This window comes from Acomys russatus, chromosome 24 (genome assembly GCF_903995435.1).
Source record: "Acomys russatus chromosome 24, mAcoRus1.1, whole genome shotgun sequence".
Classification (NCBI taxonomy): Eukaryota; Metazoa; Chordata; class Mammalia; order Rodentia; family Muridae; genus Acomys; species Acomys russatus.
The window spans coordinates 16,063,444-16,086,174 of NC_067160.1; the positions used below are offsets into that span (position 1 = coordinate 16,063,444).

Sequence of the window (22,731 nt, forward strand, 5' to 3'; positions counted from 1 at the left end):
ACACACATACATATATGTGCAGTTTCTTCTAACTTTTCTTGTCACTGTCATAGAGGCACCTTTCTAAAAGATGTGAGTGTACTGTTTCCTTCCAGTCTGTGTCTCACTGCTCTCTCTTCCTTTGAGGAATTCTTGGTCTGTTGCAATGCTGCTGAGTCTATCAAGCAGTGACTATTCTGCCCAATCTAGCAGAGCAACTCATGGCCAAAGTCAGCTGATCAACTTAGAAAAAACATCAAACTAAAAACAGGTTCCTTCTTTTATTGGTGGAATGCTAGTGATGCTTGAAGTTCTGCTTTTTCTCCCCTGGGTCTCTGCCTGTCTCTTTAATGACATGTGCTAATCCACGTGAATGCATACTTACTATGATGACCGCTGTTTTCCACCTTGGAACCAATGCACGCTTACTTACATAGAATCACAGTCCTACAGCTTAAAGTAAGACAAATCTTGACCACTGAATTCAAGGTCTCTGACAACTTAAGGTTCCAATCTATATTTCCACCATGACCTTTCTTAATTCTCAAAGCACCTGGCACTTTCAGAGCCGCCACGCATGGACACCTCTATCTCTTTCCTCTGCCAAGGTATATATATTATCTCTGTGGGCCCTCTACTGCCAAAAGCTGGTACACTGGGCAGTGGCCTACTTTAGCTCTTCCTTATCCAAGTCTAATTTTCACAGTGATGCTTTCTATTTCAAAATTATACTTCCATTTTCTCTTATCAACAAAGCTATCATTTCTCAAACTTAGAGGGAGAAAGATTAAGTCATCTATCTTGACCAAAGCAAGTTTGTTTTGTTTTGTTTTGTATATGTGTGTATTGTTCTTGTTGTTTTTTATTTTGCTGGAGGATAGTGTTTGGATGGGAGCAACAGGATCTTATGTAGCCCAGGTTGGTCTTGAACTGGCATTGCTACAATGCCAGCTTTCTGAGCACTAGGTAGGCACCACCACACTGGCTTACAAGGTGCCAACTAGTCAAAAGAACCAGGCAATGACAGAGAAAGAGCTTGCAACATGAGCAAGATCTGCTGCAAATTCCAGAGAGACGTGAAATGAAGAGCGGCTGAGTAGGACAGTCAGCTTCTGAGGACGGAGAGAAAAGAGACAAAAATACCCTGAGTACACAGGCAGACACACTTGAGAAAATGGCCAAAAAGGAACTGTCTACGAGATGCCCATAAATGGTATTAAACTATATAAAAGAAGAAAGTCTTCTTAGGAATGGTAGCCAGATGCTTACAAAAGAAGAGCGCTAAGAATGAATGTACAGTATCACTAAACATGAAAGAACAAGCAATGTCGTTTTCTGCTGGGCCTCACTGTCTACAAAACTGTTTCCTTTCCTTGACCTTTGCCCCATGCTCACCAAGTACTCTGGTACTACTAATCTGACCTGAGTATTCCTCCACCCTGTGACGGTTAGCTCTGACTGTCATGTTAACACAACCTGGAATCACTTGCTGAGTTTCAATGAGGGTCTGTCCAGATCAGGCTGGCCTCTGGACATCTCTGTGGGGACTGTCTTGATTGTTAACTGATGGAGAAGACCCAGTCCATTGTGGGCGGCACCATTCCTTGGCTTGGGTCCCTGGACTGTATAAGAGTAGAGAAAGCTGGCAGAGCACCAGGCACGCACACTTTCATTTTCTAGCTGCTATGGATGTGCTGTGACTTGATATCTCAAGATCTGCTGCTGCGACTTCCCCAGAGAGCTGGACTTCAACCTGAAACTGTGAGCTAAAATAACTGCTGTGTCCCCATAAGCCGCTCTTTGCCAGGATATTTTATCACAGCAAGAGAAAGAAGAGTGAAAGACAAGGAGATTGCCCTTTTGTGCTGTGAGATGGAAAGTTGCCATGCAATGTATACCGAAGCTTCGTTGCAAATGTACTTTACATGCCGCAACCCTCCTAAAGTGGAACATGTATGTGTGAGACACAGTGTCCTATGTGGTCCCGGATGGTCTTGAACTCACAATCCTTCTGCTTCCTCTTCCCGAATGTTGTGATTAAAAGTCTGTGCACAGTGTCTGGTTTTATGCAGCGCAGGGGATCAAAGCCGAGACTCTGTGCTCATTAGTAAAGGAATATCACCTGAGCTGTACCACAAGCTCCTTAAGTGGGTCAATTAATTATGAAGGCCTTGAGATATCTTATTTCTGAGTGTTTGTAAGCCTGGACAGTAGACAATGGTAACATGATCAAGTGCTGCCACAGACAGGCCAGATGCTTAGAAGATACTGTCTCACTTTTCTTGACTTGTAACATATTTAACTGGTGGTGAAGCACATTTAACAAAAGAGCCTTGGGTAGTGAAAGAGGAATGCTGTGAGGACACAAAGCTCATATGGAGTCCTTCCTTGCTCTATGAAGCAAGAAAACTGTACAAACTGAGCAGGGACAAGAACGTATGTACAGGTTAACTCTGCCTAGGATTTGCTGTAATTATGACTTACACTTGATAATCCTTCAAATTAGAAAGGCAGTTAAGCTTTTAGCCCAGGAAGAGCAAAGCAAAAACAAAATAAATGGGCTATAAAATAGGTACTATTTTCCTTAGGCATGTACTTTTTAAAAATGAATTAATTTCAATATTCTACATCAATTCTTTTTTCAGAGTTTTAAAAGTAATCAAGATGTTGTTTAAAAATAAAAGCATTCTTTATACCATAATAAAATAACAGTCATAACACATCTGACTGCTCAGATTAAGCAGTCATCATTTGACTCTGAGAAGAATCTTACCTGCCTTCTCCACCCCACGCAGAATTTGGTGTAATGATCACTTCTCGGCAGTTGTCAGTGTCTGTGTTGTACACGTAGAGCTTCAAGGGCTTTGCTTCGTGTGTCTCAATAAGGCTAAACAGGTCTTCAGACTGCACAACATCAAGAGAAAAAACCTGAAGGTACTGTACTTGAGAACAGTGGATCTGAAAACTCAGCTCCTGTCAGAATCAGCTGAGAAGCTTCCTAAAAGAATTCAGCTTCAGGGCCCTATCTTAGACATGGAACTCACTAAGCACAGTCTAACTTAATGTACATATTAATTCAAACAAGTCCAGTAGATGCTAGGCCTCAGGCCAGTTCCAAACACATCCTCAGCGTTCTTACAACCAATTCTTCCTCCTTCAGGTTCTTTGGAGTCTGCGTTTTCTCTTCATTATGGAAGTCTGGTTACTAAGATGCCTTAGTTCTATTTCTTTCTTTTTCTGACTCACTTTGTAGACTAGGCTGGACTCAAACTCATAGAGATCGCCTGCCTCTGCTTCCTGAGTGCTGGATTAAAAGTGCGTGCCACTGCGTCTGGCTGGTTCTTTTATTTTGATTTTCTGTTGCTTCCACCAGCTAACAGACAAGGAAAAGGATCTGATCAACACAGCTGAGCTACAGGAGAATCTCTGCGGCGCTGCCATAATGAGTGGCAAGTCCAATCAATGGGAAATGAGACTTGCTGGAGCAAAGACACTAGAGGTGTCTGTGTCACAGAGGACAACATGCACTCCTCACAGCTACACCTAAGGGAACACTTCCAGATGTTCCATTTAACACCCTCTGGCATAAGGTGTCTTAATCAGCATTACTGAAGTTTTAACTCTAAATGCAAAGTGTATAAATGTGCCGAATTCAAACACCAGGGAGGAACTGTGACGTAAGTGCCGACTAAGTAACTACCTTCTGCGTTTCCTTACTAAGTGTTCTAATACCTCATTCATGACGGTATCGGCTCCAATGATGTAATCACTGTGAGGTCTGAGTCCGGCCAGTGCTGCTGGGGAATTGGATTCCACTTCCTAGGGTGACACAGACAGACCCGACTAACACACAGAAAACAATATTCCAAGTTTCATAATGACAGCTCTTAATTATAGTGACTAAAGACCCCCAATGTTCCCGTATTAGAGATGTTAGATTGAAGGAACTAGAGAATATTAAATTTTCCAACCACAAAACAATACACTGTTTAATACTTAAAATATTGCTGTCTGCATTATCAACTCTGTCTTTTCCCTCTGAATTAAAAATAATCTGTACCTAAAAAACAATGAATGCTGATTTTCAGAAATGAAAAAAATAGTATCTCTACAATATAATACAACACAACCCCTAAGAATAATATCTGTATAATACAACACAGCCCATGATGATAATCTCTCTACAGTCTTGTCACCCTGGAACTGACTGGTGTCGCTCCACCTTTCTACACTGTGCTGACAGCCGCAGGAGCAGTCTGTGGCCAACACTTACCAGCACATGCCAAACGTTTTCGTTCGCCCCATCAAAGCTGCAGAAACGGATGCTCACTCCCAGCAGGCCCTGCCCACCCCACAAGTTGCTTGGTGTGACCGAGGTCTCCCGGAGCTCTAGGGTTTTGCTACTATAGATGAGCATTTTTACAGGCTTTTCAACATTGGCTTTCAGTAGATCCTTGAGAGTGTCATTATCTTTATTCTATAAACACACAGAAATCACAGTCTTTAATAAACAAAAATAGTGGCAATTATTATTAGTTTAAGTATCTCATAAAAGTAATATTAACGATCAGTATGAATATAAACTCATCAAGCAAAACTTTTATTCAAATGTTTCTCCATGTAAAACAATGTCAGGAAATTAAGGACTCGTTATTAGCCAAGCTCTCTTTGAGAATTGTTCTTCCTATTGTCCCAATAAATGGGACTCAGGTCCAAGAAAGCACACAAGGAAGTTTCACTTTCCTAGTCCATTTGTCAGTAGTTTAGAATAATAAACTTCTACCTACATGTACACCTGCAGGCCAGAAGAGGGCACCATTATAGATGGTTGTGAGCCACCTTGTGGTTGCTGGGAATTGAACTCTTTGGACGAGCAGCCAATGAATGCTCTTGACCTCTGAGCCATCTCTCCAGCCCCAACACTTTAATGTTTATTAACATCATTCTTTTAAACATTTATACTGGGCACAGTGGCACATGCCTTTAGCCCTAGGACTCGGGATGTGGAGGCAAATACATCTCTGTGAGTTCCAGGACAGCCTAGAACAGAGTGAGTCCATCTTGAAGAAACAAAACAAAATAAACAAAATTTAAATATATTATGATTGTATGCACACTTGAGTGTGTGGGGGGGGAGTGAAAGGGGGAGGGAGGACAAGGGCTTATGTTCTGCAGGGCACATGTGGTGGTAAGAAGTTCTATGGAGTCAGTTTTCTCCTTCTGTCTTTGCATGTGTCCCAGGGACTGAATTCAGGTCCTGAGACTTCTGTAGCAAGAGTCTTTATTTACCCAATTACAAAGTTCTTAATACAAAACCATAAAAAATTGAACTTACTAATCTTGAACCGTTAATAGAAACAATGAAATCAAAGAAAGGCTCCAGTCCAGCTCTGTGTCCTGGGGAATTTTCCTGTACCTGTAAAAGAAATATTTGAAATAAATACTTGAGTGAAAAGCAGAGATAGGAGCAGAGGGCGCAGAACGGGAGGTACCCTGCCCCAAGTCAGCAGATGGCACGCAGACAGGCAGTGCTGAGGCACATCCAGCAGTTACTCCTTGTACAACACTCAGCTCAACACCCACAAAGGAACAATGTCAGGACAGTCGGCTAACCTTGCAGAACGTCAAGGTGGACAAAGGGAGGGCACACAGGTCTCCAGTCACAAACCTAAGGGATTTGAGACTAGCATAGAGGGAGGAAGTCCTAAAAGCAAAGATCTGCAGTGGATTAGCTACCAAGCTTTTAAAATTCATAGTAACCCTGACAGGCAGCAATAGAAATATAACCAGTAAACCCCTAGTAAATACAACTAACTTTGCATCTGCTTTTCCACAGTATTTTCTTAGTGTGCAGCTCTGTCACTGTTTTAGACAGGGCCTTACCTGTAGAGCAGGCTGGCCTCACACTCAGGCACCTGGCTGTGCAAAGCTGTGTGCCCTCATACCTGGCACTGTAAGGAACTTTTATTCTACTTAAGGTTATTAACACTATCACAACTATCCTAAAAATGAAGTTTGTACTAATATTTGTAGGCTGATTTTCTATAATAAACTAAGGGGTTTTTTTTTTTTGTTTTTTTTGTTTTTGTTTTGTTTGTTTGTTTGTTGCTTTTGGAAACAGGGTCTTATGCTGGTCCAGGCTGGTCTGAACTGCCAGCAGCCTTCCTGCCTTAGTCTCCCTAAGTTGTGGAGTTACCGGTATGAGCCGCCACACCTAGTGCTTTAGAGCACATGGCTCTAAGGGCAGTTCTGAGGCTATGCAAAGTACGGTTCATACACATCCCATACAGACAAAACTGTTCATGCTCCTCTAGGAACATTCAAAATTGCACTTTACTTCTTGGGTCAATGTTTTCTTTCTTTCCTTCCTTCCTCCTACTCTTTTTTGGTTTTCCGAGAAGATTTCTCTGTGTGGTCCTGGTTGTCCTGGAACTCACTCTGTAAACAGGCTGGGCTGCCTCCTGAGTACTGAGATTAAAGGCGTGTGCCACCACCACCGGGCTATTTTTTTTTTTTTTTAACTTACTTTAATATCATTAGCCCTAAACAAGAGAATTGTATATTTTTATTTTGCTCAGTAAGTAATGGTTCATTACAGAGATGGGTCAGTATTTACTTTATTTAAAAATTTATATCTGCTTTATTATGTTTTCCTGTAAATTTTGGATTAACCTGAGGAAGTGTTAGAGAGACATAAACAGGCAAATAGAGAGTGAGCTCCCTAGATATTTGCTTCTTATCCACAAAAGACACTGAGAGGAGAGAGGGCGGGAAGGCAGGAGGAGCAAGTGTCTAACTAGGACTAACAGGGGGAGGGTGGCCCCAGGGGTACTGTGTAACAGCCAACTCAGAGCCATTGTCCATCGGTGACCTGCTGCTCTGGCTCATCGCTTCCCACAGAGCTGTCACTGTCACTTTCTCCATGATGGACCTTCTGTCTTTCCAGATATTCAATTCTTAGTCCCTCTCAGCAATGCCCCATTACAAAGCTTTCTATAAATAAGTTAAATATACAAGAAAACAACTATTTAAAGATGTTAGTTCTAATACAAATCAGTATCAAAGGGTCTTATTAGTTCTTTCTTTAAAGGATTCTTTTGAGGAATGTGGGTGGCATAGTGGTGCACACCTTTAGACCTAGCCCCGAGGAGGCAAAGGCAGGCAGATCTCTGAGTTCGAGGCTAGCCTGGTCTAGGCCACCTGGGGCTACTAGTGAGAGTGTCTCAAAAACGTAAAACGCAACTCTATTTTTATTTACATTGGTATGTGTCGGTGTATGGCATGTACATGAATATAGGTGCCTACGGAAGCCAGAAGAGAGAGCATCAGATCCCTGGAGCTGGAGTTAGAGGCGGCTGTGAGATGCCAGGGGTGGGAGCTGAGAGCTCAACTCAGTCCTCTGTGAGAACAGACAGTGCTCTTAACCACTGAGGCACCTCTCCAGCCCCAAGGGTATTTTAGTAAAAGCAATCAGAATACATTCTTCAATTTTGTTTTTGTTTGAGACAGGGTTTCTTTGTGTAGCCTTGGCTGTCCTGGACTCATTTTGTAGACGAGGCTAGCCTCACAATGACTCACCTGCCTCTGCCTCCCCGAGTGCTGGGATTACAGATGTGTGCCACTGCGCATGGCTACTTCTTTTATTTTCTTATGGCTGGTTTTCTTAAATGCAAGCCTTCCCATTTTATGTATTATCAAAATGGCCAAAAGCCAAAAAAAATCACAGACTTTTCCTCAAATGGCAATTCTAAAAGGCAGAGGGTGACTTCCTGGAGCATGCAGCACGTTTGCAGTTAGTGTCAGCACTCAGGAACTAAGGGAAGAAAACTAGGTTGAGGCTAGGATGGGCACACGGCAGTGAGATGCTGTTTCAAATCAAACCGAACGGATGATGTTATAGTCGGGGTGAGGGTGAAGACATATCTGCTTACTAGTCATGGACCCTTGGCACAAGTGGCCATCAGTTAGATGTGAAATGTCCTGGATATGAACATGACAAGCTAACCCCTGGGCACCCCTCAGGACAAATATTCTCTTTTAACTGGCTCCATGCTTAATCTGATTATCTAAATATGAATTACCTAAGCATAACTTCTAATGGCCACTGATGGCACGGTATCTAGAATCCAACTAGTTTACTGATCAATTTGGAACTTCTTCGCTGAAAAGCTTATCTTTTAGTTAGAAAGAGCCAAGGACAGCACTTTTGCAGTATCATGACTTCCAAAGGTGACCCCACACTGATTCCTAGCATGCTGCCCCACCCACCCTCACAAGGTAATGAAGTTTAAAGTATTTGTTTGAAATGGAAAGCTTCCAATTTCATCAGAAGTATCCTTCCTGTAACTCAAAAGACTCAATAGCTTAGTCTGAATTCAAAAGAAATAAACAACCCTTTCTATTTTTCCATTTCATTTGCTACAAACATCGATTTCATCTGTTTTTAATGGACCTTGAAATTAATTTCTTTCTCAAATTTATTATACATCATTAGAGCCCAGCACAAATTAGGGTAAGTAGATATCTTAATTACTGCTAGGACACCAGCAGAGGGAGCTCTAGAAAAGGACTCTGGTTAGTACCCATTGTTATAGCATGGAGAGAAGGCGGGGTAGCCTTAGACAGTGCAGTGACACGGCATGTGCAGGCTCCGCCTGCGGTACTGTCCACTGACAGGACTCTCCTCAGCTACGTCAGCACTCTGTTCCTTTACAGTCGACTGTTCATCTATCTTCTGCTTCTTTAGAACCCACCTTAATTAAACAAACAAACAAAAACAGAACAAAACAAAAACTGTATGACCCTGAGTCCATAGACCATTTGTCACTTATTACAGGACAAAATAATATACTATAGTAATTTAAGATAGAAAGGTTAAAATTGAAATTTTAAGATTTTTTAAAATGTGTAATGAAAAGATAAGAGCTTTAGAGTACTCTAAGCTGTTGTTTTGATGTTTTTTGTTTTGTTTTGCCTGAGAAAAAGTCTCACTGTATAGCCTTGGCTGACTGGCCTGGGATTAGAGATTTGTGCTAACAACCCAAGCTAGGACTGATACAGTATTAAGCCATGGATTTGCCCACCTAATGACTATGTGTGTGACACCTCAGTAAAGTTTGTTTCAAGCTGATGAAACACCCTTTAAGCTCTAGCTGGTGGCAGGAACCATCGGAAGGGAAGTGCGTCTCCTTCCCAGCAGGTACCTGGCAAGTCTCTGCAACCCACTGGGACCTGGACACCCCTTACTCTACATAACACTTTAATCAACAATGTAAAAAGTGGCAAATGTTAAGCACACAGTTATGGTATGACTAGTACTTCCATTCCTAAGTCTAAATGAAGGAAATGAAAATATATAAAATATCCACACAAAAAATTTCCTAACAGTATTATCCAAAATCTTTAAAAAGTAAAAACAACCCCAAATCCCTCAACTAAAAATGCGGTCTGGCCTTAGAAGGAAAGAAATGCTGCACTAATGCACAGTGTGACACGGACAAACCTTTAAAGGGTCATGCTAACTCCAGCCAGTTAAAAGGAGCAGGTAGTGGATCACCCCGATTTTGAAACTTCCAGAGGCGCCCATGAAGACAGACAGGAGGTTAGTAGCTGCTCACGGTGTGAACAGAGGCATGGGAGTCCTTACTAACAGACACGGGTTTCTTTCTGGAGTCAAAATGATCTTGAGAAACAGAAGGGGAGGATGGCTGAGCTCTGAATATAGTGAAAACCAGCAAAGCATGTGCGTTAGAAGACTGGGCCATATGGTAAGTAAGGTATAGCTCAATACAGATTCTTTTAAAGGGCAGCAATAAGAGAAACAGATAAATAACTTTAGCTGATACTGAACACAAGAGACTAAGCATAAAAATAACTTAACCTCAGTGGTCACCAAGGAAATGCAAAGCAAGACTGTGACGCAGCATGGCAGACCGATCAGAACGTCCCACTAAGAAGGGCAAAGTCACTGAGGGCGCACACTCGGAAATCTCATCCCGCGTTTGGGCTCTAAATAGCAAATTGGCAGCTATTAAGACTGAAAACACGTACACCTTTTGACCCAACCGCCCACTCTTAAAGCATGCTCCCACAGCTATGGAAATGTTCTCCAAAAGGCCCAGGACAAAGCTCACAGCAGTGCTATTTCTAACAGTCCCAAGTGGAAGGTTATACAAATGCTCATCAACAGCAGATTGGCAGATTAGGAAAATCTGGCATATTCTCAACAGTATTAAATATATTAATAAAACACAACCTGGATAAAGCAGTATTGAGGCAAAGAAGACATACAGAGTTGAGTACATACTACGTAAAGTTCAGGAATAGGCCAACTATTGCCACTGCTACAACTCAGTGTAGCAGACAGAATTCACCCTGGGAGGGATAGGAGTGGGTGGGACACTGTTCAAGAGTTGCTTGCAAATACCCACCAAGCTATACACTCACACAGACTCCCTAAGGCATTCCCTCTTTATGTGAAGGATAGAAATAACACATTTTAAACACGAGATTTTCAACAAGCTGCTGTGAACAGCTTCATACAGACTATATGGTTCTAACCATTTGGATTCTGGAAAAGGAAAGACATGGAGACACCATGGTTGCCAGGATGAAATGTTCTAGATCTTATTACTCCTCTACAAGAAAACAGAGAAATCAATGATATTGTAAACGAGCCATTTCTGCCACATTAAAACCAGTGTGAAGGGGCTAGAGAGATGGCTCAGTGGTTAAGGGCACTGGTTGCTCTTCCAGAGGACCCAAGCTCAATTCCCAGCACCCACATGACAGCCTGCAACAACCATCCATGACTACAGCTCCAGAAGGTCTGATGCCCTCTCCTTGTCTCAGTGGGCACTGCACACATGTGGTCTACAAAAATACATACACGTACAGACACACACAGGTAACACATTCATACACATAAAATAAAAATAAAGTCAGTGGAAAGGTGGTGCATGCCCGTGTTCTCATGATAGGAAGTGGAAAAAGGAGGCTCATTAGTTCACGGTCACTCTCGGCTACCTGTGAGTTGAGGCCAGTCTGGGACACACAGGACACTGTGTTCCAAACCAAACCAGAACCAAAACTAAAAACAAAACAGAACAAAACCAAAAGATCTCACAAAACAGAATGTTTAGAAGTTGGAATTTGAATCCCTTATTTCTAAACAAATGATCTCTACTGTGCTATCCAGCTACTGTGGGGAAGTTTCCACGGGTCATGAAAATCCATTTAGGTTGTCCTGATAGGAAGAAATGCCAAAAAGACAACCAGAACAGCCAACATACCAAAAATTCATGACTTAATAGGGGCATTTTTTATGGCACATAATATTCTGTATTAGTGTTCATTTTTGCAAAAACATTAAATGTGGAAACGGCCTTGTAGGGTAGCACTAGCTTTTGGCCCAACTGAGTCTCAGGTCACAGATAGGAGGACAACCTGTGAGAGCCAGTCCTCTCCGTCCACCGTGTGGCTCTCTGTGCCTGAACTCTAGTGGCCAGGCTGTGCAGTCAGTGCCTCTACTTGCTGAGGCACCTCACCAAACTTACCCTGAACCAGTCAACCAATTTCCGCCCCTGTAATACAGACTTCATTTGCTGTTTTACTGAATCTTTCCCACAAAAGCACCTGTAGTCAGTACTTCTCTCCCATCATAATGAGTTTATCAGGAAGTAATACACTTATTAGGTGACAGCCCACAGGACCCACTCTCATCTGGAGCACAGCCCCCTAGAGGTGTACTCTGATCTCCTAGGTGACAATTAGGATCAAGTAGCACAACTTCATGGGGTTGGAGAGACGGCTGGGCAGTTAAGAGCACTGGCTGCTTTTCCAGAGGACCTGGGTTCAATTCCCAGCTCCCACAAGGCAGCTCACACTGGTCTATAACTCCAGTTCCAGGGGCTCCAACACCTTCAACACAGACAGACATGTAGGCAGTATACCAATGCACATAAAAAACTAAAAGGGATTATAAAAAAAAATTAACTTTATCTGTTACTCAGCATCAACCCTTGTCCCCCAATTGGGAGAGGGGGATTAGGAGGGGAGGAACCTCATAATACAAGTTTGGGTGGAGTTGGGTGTTAGGCACTCTTCATGCATGACTTCTATGCTTTGCAGCTACACACAATGGCTACCACAGAGCAACAGGACAGGAAGCCAAAGAGGACGCTCTGGGTACAGCTGGCTAAGTGGGATACTACTGTCTTTATTACTGTATCACCTTCCTTGTTTATATTTCAAACTTCATTATTTTAAAAAGATTGTAAATTAAAACACACACACACACACAGGATTTACCTAGACCAAAAGACTATGTGACTAAATGAACTTCTATACAGCTGGAATGGCCATTCAGAGCAGAGACACACTAGACTGTATAGTTTCATTATCAAATATGTAAGTACTTTTAATTTATTATTTTACTTACGTGTATGGATGTTCTGCCTGGTGCTTGCATAAGCCTGAAGAGGCCATTGGGTTAATGACTTTTGTGAGCCTGTGAGCTGCCATGTAAGTGCTGCAAATCAAACCTGGGTTGTCTGGACGAGCAGTTGTTAGTGTACAGGTGATTCAGCTGGCCAGCCTTCTGGGTCCTATCAATTACTTACTATCTATCACCTGCCACCGCCAGGTACACCAGGTGTGTTCAGGATATAAGGATTCCTGTCACCCAGTCCTCTCTCTGTTCTGTTTCTCTATGTGTGTCCTAGGCACCCCCTTTCTCTCCCTTTCTGTCCCCTCTTTCTTTCCCAATAAACCTCCTTTATACCTGATCTGTTGTGTGACATAATTCCTCAAAGCGGTACATCTTCACATCATTATTATAGGTCATAACAGCAGTCAGTGCTCTCTATCTCTGAGCCATCTCTCCAGCCACCTGAATGTATTTGGATGCTCTTGTCCTCCATCAAAAGTGAAACTCCATGACAGAGTTAGAAGTAGATGTACAACTGGCTTTTTGTCCCCTTCCATGGCTCACGCTCATTACACGGTTCCTGTCCTTCCTCATCTCCTAATATTTAGCTTTTCTTGTCTCTTTCCTATACGATATACTGTATCCACATGCACATTTGGTTTTGTATACACGTACACGTATATTGTTGGCTAGGTTCTGCATGAGAACATAGCTTTTTCTGTCTGACATTTTGTGACCTCACTTAATACCACAAATTCTAAGTCCATCCACGCTCCTGAAAATGTTGTGACTTGTTAAGACCTGAGTAGTATTCCATTCTACATATACATACCAAATTTTCATTATCCACTCATCTGTCAGTAAACAAAGTAGGTTGATGCCAATTCTTTGCTGTAGTGTACAGAGCAGCAATAAATACAGGGAGGCAAACAGCTCCATGGTACAGGCTGGCATTCTTTGGGTCCTTTCCCTGAAGTGTAATAGCCAGGTCATATCGTCATTCTGTGTCGGAGGATGTTTTTGTGCACTGTGTATACAAATGCTGACTTCTATGCCCAGAGATCTGGTTACAGTCTGGGCACTGGCACTGTTATTTTTATGAAGCATCTCCTGACTCAATATTCTGTGAACATTGCGCTCCATCACCTTCTGATTGGTTAATAAAGAGCTGAACAGCCAATAGTTGTAGGAGAGGATAAGGCCAGGCTTCTGATCCCAGTGAGGGGGGCCCAGGTGGGGGACAGAGGGACAAGTTGCCATCGGAGTACAGAGGGAGAAGGAACAGCCAGGGTGAGACTAAGATGGCAGGTAATGGGCCATGTGGCTGGGAAGTAGGCCAGGCTAGAACTTCTGCCCAGCTACAATGCTTGAAGCTTTTAATACATATAATAGGTTTCTGTCATTATTTGGGAGCTAGAAAGAGTGTAAGGGTGGGGGTGGGGGTGGGGGGTGGCGCACCATGATCTTACAGTTTTAACTTTTTGAGAAATCTCCAGAGTCCCACAGTGACTGTATTAATTTGCACCCCAGCCAACAGGGAGTAATGGTTCCTTTCTCCCACATCCTCTCCAACATTGGCATTTCTCTGATGGCTAGGGATATTGATATCGATGTTGTTGTGTGTGTGGATGTGCTCATGCCTGAGGAAGTCACAGGTGTCTTTCTTCAGGCACTTTCTGCCTCTCTTTTTGAGACAGGGTCTCTCACTGACCCAGAACTCATCAAGTAGGCTACACTGGCTGGCCAGTCAGTCCCAGGGATCTGCCTGCCTCAGCCTCTCCAATGCTTGAATTATAAGCAGGCCACCACACCTAGCTTTTTTCTATATTGGTGGTGAGGATTAAACTCTGGTTCTCATGCTTGGCAGCCACTTAGCTGAGCTACCTCTCAGCCCAAATATACCACAGATTCTTTGTTATAAAACACAGATGATGAATGACTGTAGCACCATGTCTGCTTCTTAATTTAAGGCCAGCACTCTCCCTGTTGTGCTGACTTAAAAGCAGGAGAGATGCTAAGCAAGGCTATAAAATACACGAGTGTGGTTGGCCCACCTATAAGTCCAGTTGTCAGGCAGCTGATGCAAGAGGATTACCATAAATTTGAGGCTGGTCTAGGCTATCTAGTGAGTTCCAACCTGGGCTACAAAGTGAGGCCCGGACTCAAAAATCGCAACTAAAAGAAACTAGAAAATAAATTCCACGCATGTGACCCCTGGAAGACTCACTTCAACTGCACACGTAAACCCTTACACCACATGTGTGCTTACATGGTCACAGCAATAGGAGGCTTGCAAACGTGACATGACAAAAACAAGACCTAAATGCTCTATGGCCATAAAAGACAAGATGTATAGTAACAATTCTGCAATAGGCTAGAAGATGTTAGGCCTCACTCAGCAACAAACTCTCCTCTCATGTTCTTCCAAGTAACTCAAAGGGCATGTTCTAGCACTGGTCCTATGAGGTAATGCCTACCATACAAAGCCATTTAAAATGAATTATTTATTAAGCTGTAGTACTATGCCTATTATTCAGAAGGCTGAGACTTTAGCTCACAAGTTCCAACACAGACTCCCATCTCACACAAACATACAATCCCAATTCTGAGGACCAAAAAGACTTTGCAGAAAATGTCACAAAGACCTGCCATTACATACATCGGCTTTCTAGAAAAGGTCAGGCAATGGGAAGCAAAATCTATGCAAATCCTTCAGCTCAAATACTGACTTGGATGTTTTCCTCGGGGAAGGAGCGCCTGCAGTGTGACTGGGCAATCAGACTAACCTCTCTATGCTTTCTCTCGCTGTGGAGTGAGGCAGCTAAGCAGATGGTCTATGAGGCTGAAAGGCACGAAGAACGGCCAATGCAGAAGATCACTGTGGCCACCTGGAGCTTAGGAACGCTGAGGAATGAAATGTATCCACTCACACTGGGGCAGAGGAGTGAGGAAGACAATGGTGCACACCTGAGTGTTAAGGAACAATGTCTTCAAAAACTAAAGCTCTTTAAAAGTAACAAGTACCATGTATGCATGTGCTTTAGGGACAGGAATTAAAGAGCAGATTCCAACTAAACGTATGCTTTAATTTTTATATTTATTCATTAAAAAAAAATTGTGTGTGTGTGTGTGTGTGTGTGTGTGTGTGTGTGTGTGAGAGAGAGAGAGAGAGAGAGAGAGAGAAAGAGTGCAGTGCGCGCACATAGAATGGGGGTAGAGCTCAGGGGATAACTCCTGGGAGTCATCTCCCTCCTGGTGTCTTAGGGGACCCAGAGATCAAGCTGAAGCTCTGCACAGGTTCAGGTATCTAGCAAGCCTCCTGGTTAGTTTCCTCCACATTTACATTTCAAATAGCAGCGTATACAGTGTAAGGTGCACCAAACCAACCCAAAGCAAACCAAACAAAAGCCAAGTGTGGCGGTGCACGTCTTTAATCCCAGCACTTGGGAGGCAGAGGCAGGCGGATCGCTGTGAGTTCGAGGCCAGCCTGGTCTACAAAGGAAGTCCAGGACAGCTAGGGCCACACAGAGAAACCCTGTCTCGAAAAATCAAACACCCCTCCAAAAAAACCAAAACAAAACAGGGTTAGGTACACAGGCATAAAATAGCTACTAGTTGACTGGAAAAACAAAACAAAATAAAACACTGCTGAAACTGGTATTACCACTGCAATAGTGGATTTCACAAGCTAGGCAGTAACATAAATGCTAGTAATAAAGCCAGCAGCTAACCTTCACTGAATCTTTACCACAGTGCAGAGTGTGCTGTGGAGCATCTCACTTCATGCACAGGGTGACCAAGGGTTAGCAGTGCTCACTTGTTTTCAAATAGTCTCGTGTCTAATGTGTGCTGCGGGGCTGAGCGACAAAGGTGGCAGAGGCACTGCTGTAGTCTACTTTCATATGAACAGGCAGGCTGAGGAGGTTCACAGGACTGCTGAGCAAGCGGCAGGTGTGCCCTTTGTCTGCTAGCATAGTCTCTCAGGGTATCATGTCCACTGGGTGATGTGGCTCCCTATTTCTGAAAATGTTTTGATAATCTCAAAAAGGAAAGAAAGGAATAGAAAGAAAAATCCAGCATAATTCTTTTTCCTAGTGTAGAAAATTTATTTGCAGCGCCAACAGGGCAATATACAGTCTTTCAAAGTAGCCACTCTGATCCTGTATCTTTTAAAGAAACAAGTCATCTTACTTTTAATCACATTTCCTCAGGCAATATACAGTCAGATTCCAAAGCACATACTGACTTCCCAAGTCCTTTCAGTAGAATATTAAAGGCAGTAGAATGAGTACCATGGTGTCAGTGGCACTGACCAGGAGGCAGGGGAACCAGCACTGTCCAGAACCCTTACCACAGCCACAGGTAATGGACAAAGGCGGTCTGGCCAGTGAGGGGCCCAGCAGGCCAGGAGATTAACTTGCTCAAGTCTTCTTAAAGTTTATGTTCAGTGACACAACGTTGAAAAGTGCCATAAGGTTCCTGTGTTGTGTTCCTGGGGCTTTAAGAAACTGCATTTGAAGGCAATTTCAAAGGGTGTTTATGAAACAGCCTCTTGGTGTTAAGACTGAAGAGATCAATGGAAGGGGGCAGAGTCTGCAGGTGCTACCGGCTTATAAAGCATTCTAATTACATTTGGAAACAACATTAGATAGCCCAGCTATTTGTGAGTTTGTAAAAAAAAAAAAAAAAGTAGTCCCCAGTAGTTAGTGAGGCATCACTAAAATAGGGCAGCTCCACCTGAGAGGAGACATGGCCCAGGTGTTCTGTTTTCTACAGGATTAATTTGCAGCCACTCTGCACTCTGAAGCCACTACCCAAAAGCTGTGCAATCTGCAGCAAGGCTTGGGTTAGGCCTCTGATTACAAGAGACATGCAAAGCATCTCAATCAGTCAACAGGGTGACAAAACATGTCCCCACACTGGTGTAAGCTCTGGTTCTCGAATGCCCTCGGAGAGCTCCCTTCTCAAAGAATGTCACCTACAGGCTACAACTGTTTACTCTGTAACAGCCATCGATGAGACCACTTCAAAGACGTGGCTTTTGAAAGTGGCTTTGTTGGACTCACTTGATAACAAATGTCAAACTGAAGCAAGAATCTGGCATTCAACATACAACCGTAGGAGGCAACCTACAGTAACTTCTAGCAAAATCTAGAAGCCCTGGCTGACACATTTTCTTCCTTGCATTAGGATTCAAGGATGGGAATAAAAGTGATACATAGTCCTAACCTATTGTTTGAAACTTTAAAATAACATTTCTTGAACCCTGTGGCACAAGTGATAGGGAACTGAATCCCACAAGCCGTCCTATGACCTGCACCCAATGTCACAGTGCTACACACACACACACACACACACACACACACGCGCGCGCGCGCACGAGTACTATCTTGCAATGTAACCTCAACTTGGCCTTAACTCCTGAGCCTCTTACCTTATCCTCCCAAGTTAAAGGTGTCCGTCACAGTGCCTGGCCTGGAACTCAACATGCTAGGTGGACCAGGCTGAGCTACTGCCTCTGCCCCTGCCTCTGGAGTGCTGGGAACAAAGGTGTACACTACCATAGAATTCACTTTTTAAAATACGTAAATTTTACTTGCTTTCTGTGTGGCTAAGTGTATGGGCTTGAGGGCGCCATGGTGCACATATGGCAGTTTGAGAGCAGCTTTTGGGAGTCAGCTTTCTTTTTCCTACCTGGGTCCTACGAATTGAACTCAGCTTTGTCACACTGGGTGACAAGTGCTTATTACTCACTTAACGATCTTGCATCCACTTTTATTTTAAAGATTAATTTTATTATTATGTGCATAGGGGTGGGAGTGTTATATACATGTACCTGCACAGACCAGAGGTATAAATCCTACATTTCGAGTTCACACACTTGGAAACCACCCCCTAACCCCCTAGTCTGGGTACTGGAAACCGAAAGGTCCTCTCTCTCTAAGAGACATGTATAATCTTAAGCAACAAGCTGTCTCTTCAGCCCAGGTATCCACTTTTAAAAGGTAACTTTTTGCAAATATTCAGGGTGTTTGAAAAAGTTTTCCTTGAAAGCATAGCTTCCTAATAAATGCTTAGGCTCCAATGTATTTACCAAGAAATAAAGCTGCTGAGTACTTGGGCTGGAAGACTAACTTGTCTTTATTTGTGCTGGTTACTTGAACAAGAGTCACATTCTGTAACTAAGAGTGGCCTAAAACTCTGCACTCAAGCTTGGTCTTGAACTTTTTGCAATCCTGCCTTACCTCACAAGTGCTGGATTATGGGTGGAGCTGACCACGCCCTGCCCTAATACATATTTTGCCTACACTCTACTTGATCATGCCGTATCATTCAAAGACTTTGTGACACATGGATAAGGGCCCAGGTAAAGCACAGGAAAATAGAAAGACATACTCCAGCAGTATTTACCTTTAGACAGTGCAGTTACAGGTAACTGTTTTATCTTGAAACTTGCTTAAATGTTCTCTAAGAAACAGATAATCAGAAAACACAGCAATTTAGGAAAATGGAGATCAGTATTTACAGAACATTAAAATTCTGTAAGTTTGAAAATGTGTATTTTAAGTGAAACAAAAAGAATGTAAGGTTCTCAGCATATCCTTTTATAAGGCCGGAGAACTCAATGCTCAACACCAGGAGGTGCTAGCTGACCACATCCTCCTATGAAGTGCTGCTTACTGAAGCTCACTGCCTCGTTAAATAACGTCACAGTATATATTATCAGGTGCGTCCAGTGAGTACACAAAGAAGCAAAATCCCGAGAAGAACAGACCAGATATGGGAAGAGACGCGTCTATATTCGTAAAACACACTGGCCACACGAGAAACTCTGCAGTAATGAGTTACCTCTGGAGTGGAGATAACATGTTGAATGAATATATATATATATTTATTTATAAATACATGGGATCACAACTGCATTGAACCAGGCAGGAAGGCAGAAGGAATACACAACAGCTAAGAGAACAAACAGGGAGACAGAATGCACACAACACCTAAGAAGGTAAGCCTTTTGCTTGGAGTACTGCTGCGTCTGTTTCAGATTGCCTGGAGATTTGTAAAGCAGAACTGGAGTCCTGTTGACATGAAGATTTGTCTTCTCAGACCCTAAAGACTTTTTTTTTTCTCCTACTCATTAACACTAATGTGTCTTACTAGGTTTCCCTGGGTGTTTATTATAATAAAAATACTACCGCTCCCTAAGGGGCTGTTCATAGCCACAGTCATCCACTCTGAGAATCAGCTAGTAACAGGATAACCTCACAGGAGACAACTCAAGATCAGACCAGATTAAAAAAAAAAAAAAAAAACTCTTATTAATTTTCCCTTGAATCCGGGATGGGGCAGTTAGTTCTCTTTTTCTTTTCCTTATTAGTGTGGTTCTTGGGAGTTTGGTCAGCTGAAGGGAATAGGAAAGTAATACGGCTTACGGAGAAACATCCTGGAAAAACAAACTATTCTACCGATCTGGGCTTCAGGAAGCTCTTTGAGTGGAATGGAGAGGCAACTATACCGGACAATGCCGACGATCAGAAAGGTGATGCAGATATGTGAATTACTTTAGACTGTTATCTCATTCAGAACATGAGACGCAGGGCAGAAAATGAAGGTAGCAAGCACACACTCTCGTCTGAGAGGCTAGCATCTTTCGACACTATACCGTCCCTAAATAGCGATGCACACCGAGGCCACTCTGGTCACAGTTCATATTAGCACTCACACAGGTGTCACCGCATTTCCACGAGGAAAGGGCCATTCACCGGAGGATGTTTCTTTGCCCCCCTGGTGTCTGGCGCTGCGTTTCCCTATCAAGCCTGGTTATTTTGGAAACGTTACCACACTGGCCTAAAACCTCAATCTCCCTATTTCATCTTAGAGGAACGGAAGTTCCCCTCCTGCAGAAAATGAAGAGATCTGGAAGGGTCAGGACCCCGGAACGGAAAACTCCTATCAAAAATCAAGTAAATTCAAATCCGTCAAATCGATTTCAAGGCCATTTATCCGCCTTTTCCTACCCAGGTGGCCTTTCCAAGCAACCAGGGGGCGCCGAGGTGAACCGAGACCTGCCGTGGCACCCGTCGCTTAGCCCGTGGCTCGGTCACCCTCCGGGGGAACCCAGGTACGGGCTCCGGCCCCTGTGGAGGCGGCGCCCCGTGCCAGTCCCAACTCTGAAGCTCAGGTCAGGGCGCGGCGAGGCCGTGCGAAGGACCCGGAGCCAGGGTGGCGGGTCCCCTCCCCGGCCACGTCGCCGGCAGCCGCGCCTAGGACACTCCGCAGACTCCGGCCTGGCCTTCCCCGAGGCCTCCGCCCCCGCAGCCCTTACCCGCAAGACGTGGTAGCCCTCGGTGCCGCCGCCCGGGATCTCGACACTCTGCGAGGAGCCCATGGCGGCGGGCGATCCGTACAGCGCGGCCGGCTCAGCGCTGCTCCGCCGCCTCGCGCACCGCCCGCTCGGCGACTCCGCGTAGCACTTGGGACGTGGCACTCGCTGCCGCCCGAGCCGGGCCGCACAGCCCGCCGGGAGATGGTCGCCCGGCAGCCAGGGCCGCTGCGACGCCGCAAACAGCGCCCCCTACCGGGAGCCGGCGGGAACGACTCCAGAGCGGGCGGGCGGGCGGGCGGCGGAGGGGAGGAGCCTGACAGGGCGCACGAGAAAACGGAAATAGGGTCCGGAGCGCGACGCCGGGCTACGGGGCCCCGGAGGGGCCAAGACTCACCTAGGCGCATTTCTAAGCTTCCGGCAAAAAAAAAAAAAAAAAAAAAAAAAAAAAAAGCGGCTTGGTTATAGCTCCTCCTGGTGGCCAGAGGCAGAAAAGGACAGGAGCAAATGCCAAGCATGCCCGGGCACTTGGTTTGTTTTAAATCTTGTTTAATAAGATTGTATACTTGAGGATAGTTCACAGTGGCTTTCTGGGGTTAAAATCTTAGTTATTCTCAGCTCAATTTATTTTAAATTTTTTTAATAAAGAGCAGTGTTCCCTGAAATAGCAGCTGCCCCTAGTTTTGCTGTTTTTGTTTGTTTGTTTGTTTTATTTTGTTTGCGGGGGGGGGGGAGGCGAGGAGGTTTTTTTGCGGGGCGGGGAGAGGGTTTGGTTTTCTCGTTCTGATAGAACACTTTGGAGCTGCCCTAGAGCAGGAAGCACGGTTGGATTTCCTTGGAATTTTGCCAGTTGATGCACTGCATCTCTTTTTAAGTAGTTAAATTTAATCCCCACGTATCTCACAGAACCCATTTGTTCCTTTCGCCCTTTTCAATGCTCTCTGGGACGCCACTCCTTCCACCCCTAGATACTGTGGTCGGTAATGGCTTGCCATCCAGACCGCCTCCGTCTTTGGTACTTTGCACTGTGAACTACTATTGAGGGCGAAGTATTCTAGTCCCACCACCAGTTAGCTCGTCCAAAGGATAGAGGAGCAAATGAACCACAAGTTAAAGAACCAGGGAAGCCCAGTATGTGGACCGTTCTTCCGGACAGCTGGCCAGTTCTCCATACGGAACCAGAATCCTATGAACTGGACTGAAAGATATACCATAGACAGAATTAGGAAATATGAGGAAAAGCTTGAATTGGGATCTTGCTATGGTTTGGATCTGGAGGGTCGCCACAAAAGGCTTCAAATGCTAAAGGCTTGGTCACTAGCCTGTGGAGGTGTAGGAACCTTTAAGAGGTGGGACCTAGTAGAAGTAAGTTGGAGCCTGTCCTTAAAGTAACGAGTAGGACCCTGCCCCTTCCTTTCTCTCGAGGCTTCACAGCTGCGGGAGAAGAACATGAACAGCTTTGCCTCCTACTGTGTATTATGCCCTGCTTTGCCACACGGTCCCCAAATAACGGAGTCAACAACTATTGACTGAAGCCACAAGCCAAATAAATCTTTTTCCCCCTTTAATTATCTTAGGTGTTTTGTATGTGACAGAAAGCTAACAGAAGGCCGATCTGAAAACATTCCTAGGAGGTAAGAGGTGGCTTAGAGGTTAAAACTATTTGCTGCTTGGCCAGGTGTAATGTCGCACACCTTTAATCCCAGCACTTGGGAGGCAGAGGCAGGCAGATCGCTGTGAGTTTGAGGCCAGCCTGGTCTACAAAGCGAGTCTAGGACAGTCAAGTCTACACAGAGAAACCTTGTCTTGAAAACAAAAACAAAAACAAAACAAAACAAAAAAAGTGTTTGCTGCGCAATCATGTGGGTGGGAGGTCAGATGCCAGCATCCATAAAGCATGTCAGCTCCAAGGGATCTGGCGCCCTTTTCTGGTCTCTGGTGTGAACGGGTACAAGAGCTTACACACACCCCCTCTTCCCTCCCCGCCCCCCCCCCAGAGAAC

General features: G+C 44.2%; 1 protein-coding gene across 1 annotated transcript in view; it reads right to left on the bottom strand.

The window, feature by feature from the left end:
* The window catches only part of Gorasp2 (golgi reassembly stacking protein 2), a 28,688-nt gene extending 7,791 nt beyond the window's left edge, over positions 1-20,897 (bottom strand). The window contains exons 1-5 of the mRNA XM_051166188.1: positions 20,733-20,897; positions 5,315-5,395; positions 4,253-4,456; positions 3,712-3,798; positions 2,753-2,883 (exon numbers count right to left, since the gene is read on the bottom strand). Coding sequence (XP_051022145.1) covers positions 2,753-2,883; positions 3,712-3,798; positions 4,253-4,456; positions 5,315-5,395; positions 20,733-20,795 — 566 coding nt within the window. The 5' untranslated portion in view covers positions 20,796-20,897. The remainder of the gene's footprint in view (positions 1-2,752; positions 2,884-3,711; positions 3,799-4,252; positions 4,457-5,314; positions 5,396-20,732) is intronic.
* Between the last annotated feature and the right edge of the window lie 1,834 nt (positions 20,898-22,731).